The sequence below is a fragment of the Fonticula alba genome (genome assembly GCF_000388065.1).
Source record: "Fonticula alba strain ATCC 38817 unplaced genomic scaffold supercont2.4, whole genome shotgun sequence".
Lineage (NCBI taxonomy): Eukaryota > Rotosphaerida > Fonticulaceae > Fonticula > Fonticula alba.
In genome coordinates, this window is record NW_009242974.1 from 1529728 (window position 1) to 1532931 (window position 3204).

At 69.0% G+C, this 3204-nt stretch overlaps 1 protein-coding gene across 1 annotated transcript in view; it reads right to left on the minus strand.

The window, feature by feature from the left end:
* Positions 1-824, minus strand: part of H696_02873 (hypothetical protein) — a gene marked incomplete at both ends in the record, with an annotated part of 1105 nt that extends 281 nt beyond the window's left edge. Inside the window, 3 exons of the mRNA XM_009496767.1 lie at positions 69-221; positions 370-522; positions 690-824. Coding sequence (XP_009495042.1) covers positions 69-221; positions 370-522; positions 690-824 — 441 coding nt within the window. The remainder of the gene's footprint in view (positions 1-68; positions 222-369; positions 523-689) is intronic.
* Between the last annotated feature and the right edge of the window lie 2380 nt (positions 825-3204).

Sequence of the window (3204 nt, forward strand, 5' to 3'; positions counted from 1 at the left end):
CCTCGAAGGGGGGATGGCAAAGGACAAATGGCAGCAAAGTAGGCAGGGTGCCCTCGAGTTTCACGTACATTCTGGTAGGCAATGGCCTCGGCTGTGTCGGCCATGATGAGGTCCACCTTGTCGATATTCATCAGGTCGTTGAGGCGCTTGAGTGCCTCGGAGCCATCCTTCAGCGAGGACACGACATCCACCTGGACCTTGGCAAATTCCAGGGTGGAGATCTGCGACAGAGGAGATGGAGGGCTGTCAGCGATTCGCAAGGCAAAGGCGGGACAGGCGCAAGGAGGCAGAGCGGGCAGGCGGGGCCGGGCTCCTGGCAAAGAGGACACGCAGTCATATGTGCGTGTGCGTGCACATGCCCGGGCGCACCGTGTGATGAACATTGTCCAGGAGTCCGGTGATGTTGGCGAGATCGCGCTCGCGCAGCTTTTTCCGCTTCATACACATGAGAGCACGCTTCTTGTCGCCCTGCTGCAGGAGAGTCTTGGCAGCTTCAATCTCCTTCGCAGTGAGGGCCTCGAGCTACGTGTGCATGAATGGATATGCACATGTGGGTGTATGTAGGCACCCCAGCAGACAGGACACGCCGGTTCCCGGGAAGCAGAGAGCACTGTCAGTGATCGGACGGCAGGGCAGATGGTTGTGGGTCTGACGGCACGAAGGCCAGGACCAGGCATGAAGGCCCGCACCTGGCGCTCGTATTTCTGCAACCGGTCGCGCTGATTCTTCAGGTTAAGGACCGCGCGATCATGCTCGGTAATTGTGGCATTCGGGTTCGGCGACGAGGGAGAGCCGCTGGAGCGGCGAGAAAAGATGGCACCCATGGCGGGGAAGGGGCGCGGCGGCGGAGGGCACGGGCTGGGGTCCGAGAAAAAGGAAGAAGAGGAAGGGGCGAAGGAGGGGCGTTGGAGAAGGAGGGGTGTGTGAAAGGTGAGGGGGAGGGGGGGGGGTTGTCCGGGCTGATGCGCCACCCAGGCCAGAGGGGTGGGTCAAAAGGAAATGCCCTCCCAAAGTGGGGCCGGGCGGGGGGGGGGCACCGTTGGTGATTGACCTCGCCGGAATCGCGAGCCGGGAGTGACACGCATCTTTGGACAAGGGTGTCGAAATGCACAAGGGATTTCCCGTACCGGCCCCTCACTCCCTGCCTCCTCCCCGGCACCTCGGAGGCACAAGAGCCCGGGGGACGCCCGGGGGAGGAGGGGGGGGGGCCGGAAGTGAGCGGACACACTGGGCCCGGTCGGTGATGGATCGGGAAAGCCGGGCGACCGAGATACCGCCGTGCACGAGCCGGATCGGGGCGTGATTGTCGTCCAAGGCGGCGCGTGATCCGTCTCCTCTCGACCAGGTGACGCTGGAGTCTGAGGCGCGGCGAGCCCCGGGCTTTGGCGCCGGGACTACAATACCAGAATCCGGTGGGCTTGGTCAACTCCCAAGGCGGCGCGGCGCGGCAACAAGCCGCCAGGCTGTTAGCTGGCTGTCCTGCATGGGGCCACTGCCGTCCTCCGGGCGGCGGAGCCGCTGCGGTGTGTTTTTGCTCGCTTCCGGGGCGCGCTGCGAGCTCCGGGGATGGGGCGCTCCCCCCGTTGGGCCGTCTCCAACAGCGTTGGCCGATGGGGCTCCGAGGTGGGCGGAACTGGGGCGACCGAGGGCTACCACTGTCGGCATTCTTGGGGTTTCGGGGTGCTCGAGGGCGTGGAGGGTCTGCCGGAGGAGCGTCCGGGCGGCCGGCGGGCGTCTCTCTCCGGGAGGCGGCTCCGCGGGAAATGGCGAGGAATTACCCCCGGGGAGATGCCAAGAGATGGTTTACCAGCACCTATGGCTATCTTGGTGAGGCGATAAGATTCGGCGTGTGAGAACTGTTCGCTTCGGCGTTGATTAGTTAATGTGGGGGGCGGGGATGCGTGCGCTGGACTGCTCTGTCGGGGGGGAGACTCCGGGCGCGCGGGAGCCACGCACCCCCGGCCGCCATGTGGCCGTCGTCTGCCGGTGGATCTGGCTTTGTGTGTCTGTGTCCCGCCTTCCAGGGGGGGCTGGGGGGGGGGGGGGGGCCGAGTGCCCAGCCCAGAGGGAGGGGGCGTGGCGTGGCCCGAGAGTCCCCCGGGCCCGGGCCGGGCGCGGGCGCGGGCGCGGGCGGAGGTGTGTTTCACGCTCGGGGCTCTTCTTTTCGCTTCTTGTGACAAGTCTCGGGCGTGGGGCGGTTGTCGTGTGGGTGGGGGGGGGGGGCGGGGTGTTGCGGTGTCCTCCTGTCGTGGTGCGGCACACGCTTGGTGGCCTTGTGTCTTTCATGCGCTCCCGGGCCAAAACCCGGGCTTGTGTTTTCCGAGCTCCGCCGGGCCGGAGGGCCGGCAACGCGGACGGGAGGGGGGGGTGTAGCGCAAAAAGCTGGCCGGCTGAAACCCTGTTGGGGGATGCGCGGGCGGGCGCGTCCGCTTGCACTCGGGCCCGCGGGAGGGCGGCTGCCAGGCCCGACATCGCGCACATCCCGATGGCCGGCCAGCCCCCGGGCGCGGAGCACAGGCCCTGGTTGGGTCCGGCGGCTCGGGGCTGGGAACTGCACTCCGGTCCTCGCGGTGGCCGCCTCTGGACCCTGTGGCGGCGCCCCCCCCCCCCCCCCTGCGCGGTGGCCGGGGTGCTCGGGTCTCCTTCGCCGCGTGCGGCGGGCGTTTTCCCCCCTGGCCGGCGCGGGTTTTCGCCGGCCCGCGGGCGAGGGCCCGAGGGCGAGTGCGCTCGTCGCCTGCCGGCCCATCCACCCCCGCCCCCCCCCGGCCAGGCCGGGGAAAGGGGGGGGGGGGGGCTCGTTGGTCCGGCTGGGCGCGCGACGCCAGTGTCCAGCCAGGGGCAGGAGGGCACCAGGCGAGGGTGCCCCAGCCAAGCAATGGCCGATGGCCGATGGTCAGCGGGGCCAGCGTGTGGCGCGCGCGAGCGCGCGCGTGGAGTGCCCCCGGAGCGTGGGCGGCGCCGCGCGCCAAGGGCGCCCCTCGGCCTGCACTAACCCTACACTCGGGCCCCCGCGCCGATATTTTCTTGACGGTTGGGACAACCCTACCTGGCTGGCTGGGCGTCCGTGCAGGCCCGTCTCGCGCCCCCCCCCCGCCCCCTCGCCGGCGAAGAGGCAGGGGGGCACGAGAGACCACATGGTCCGGGGCCCCGGTTTGGGCCTTCTTTGCTGGCGTTTAATATCCTCTGCCCGGGGGGGGGGGGGGG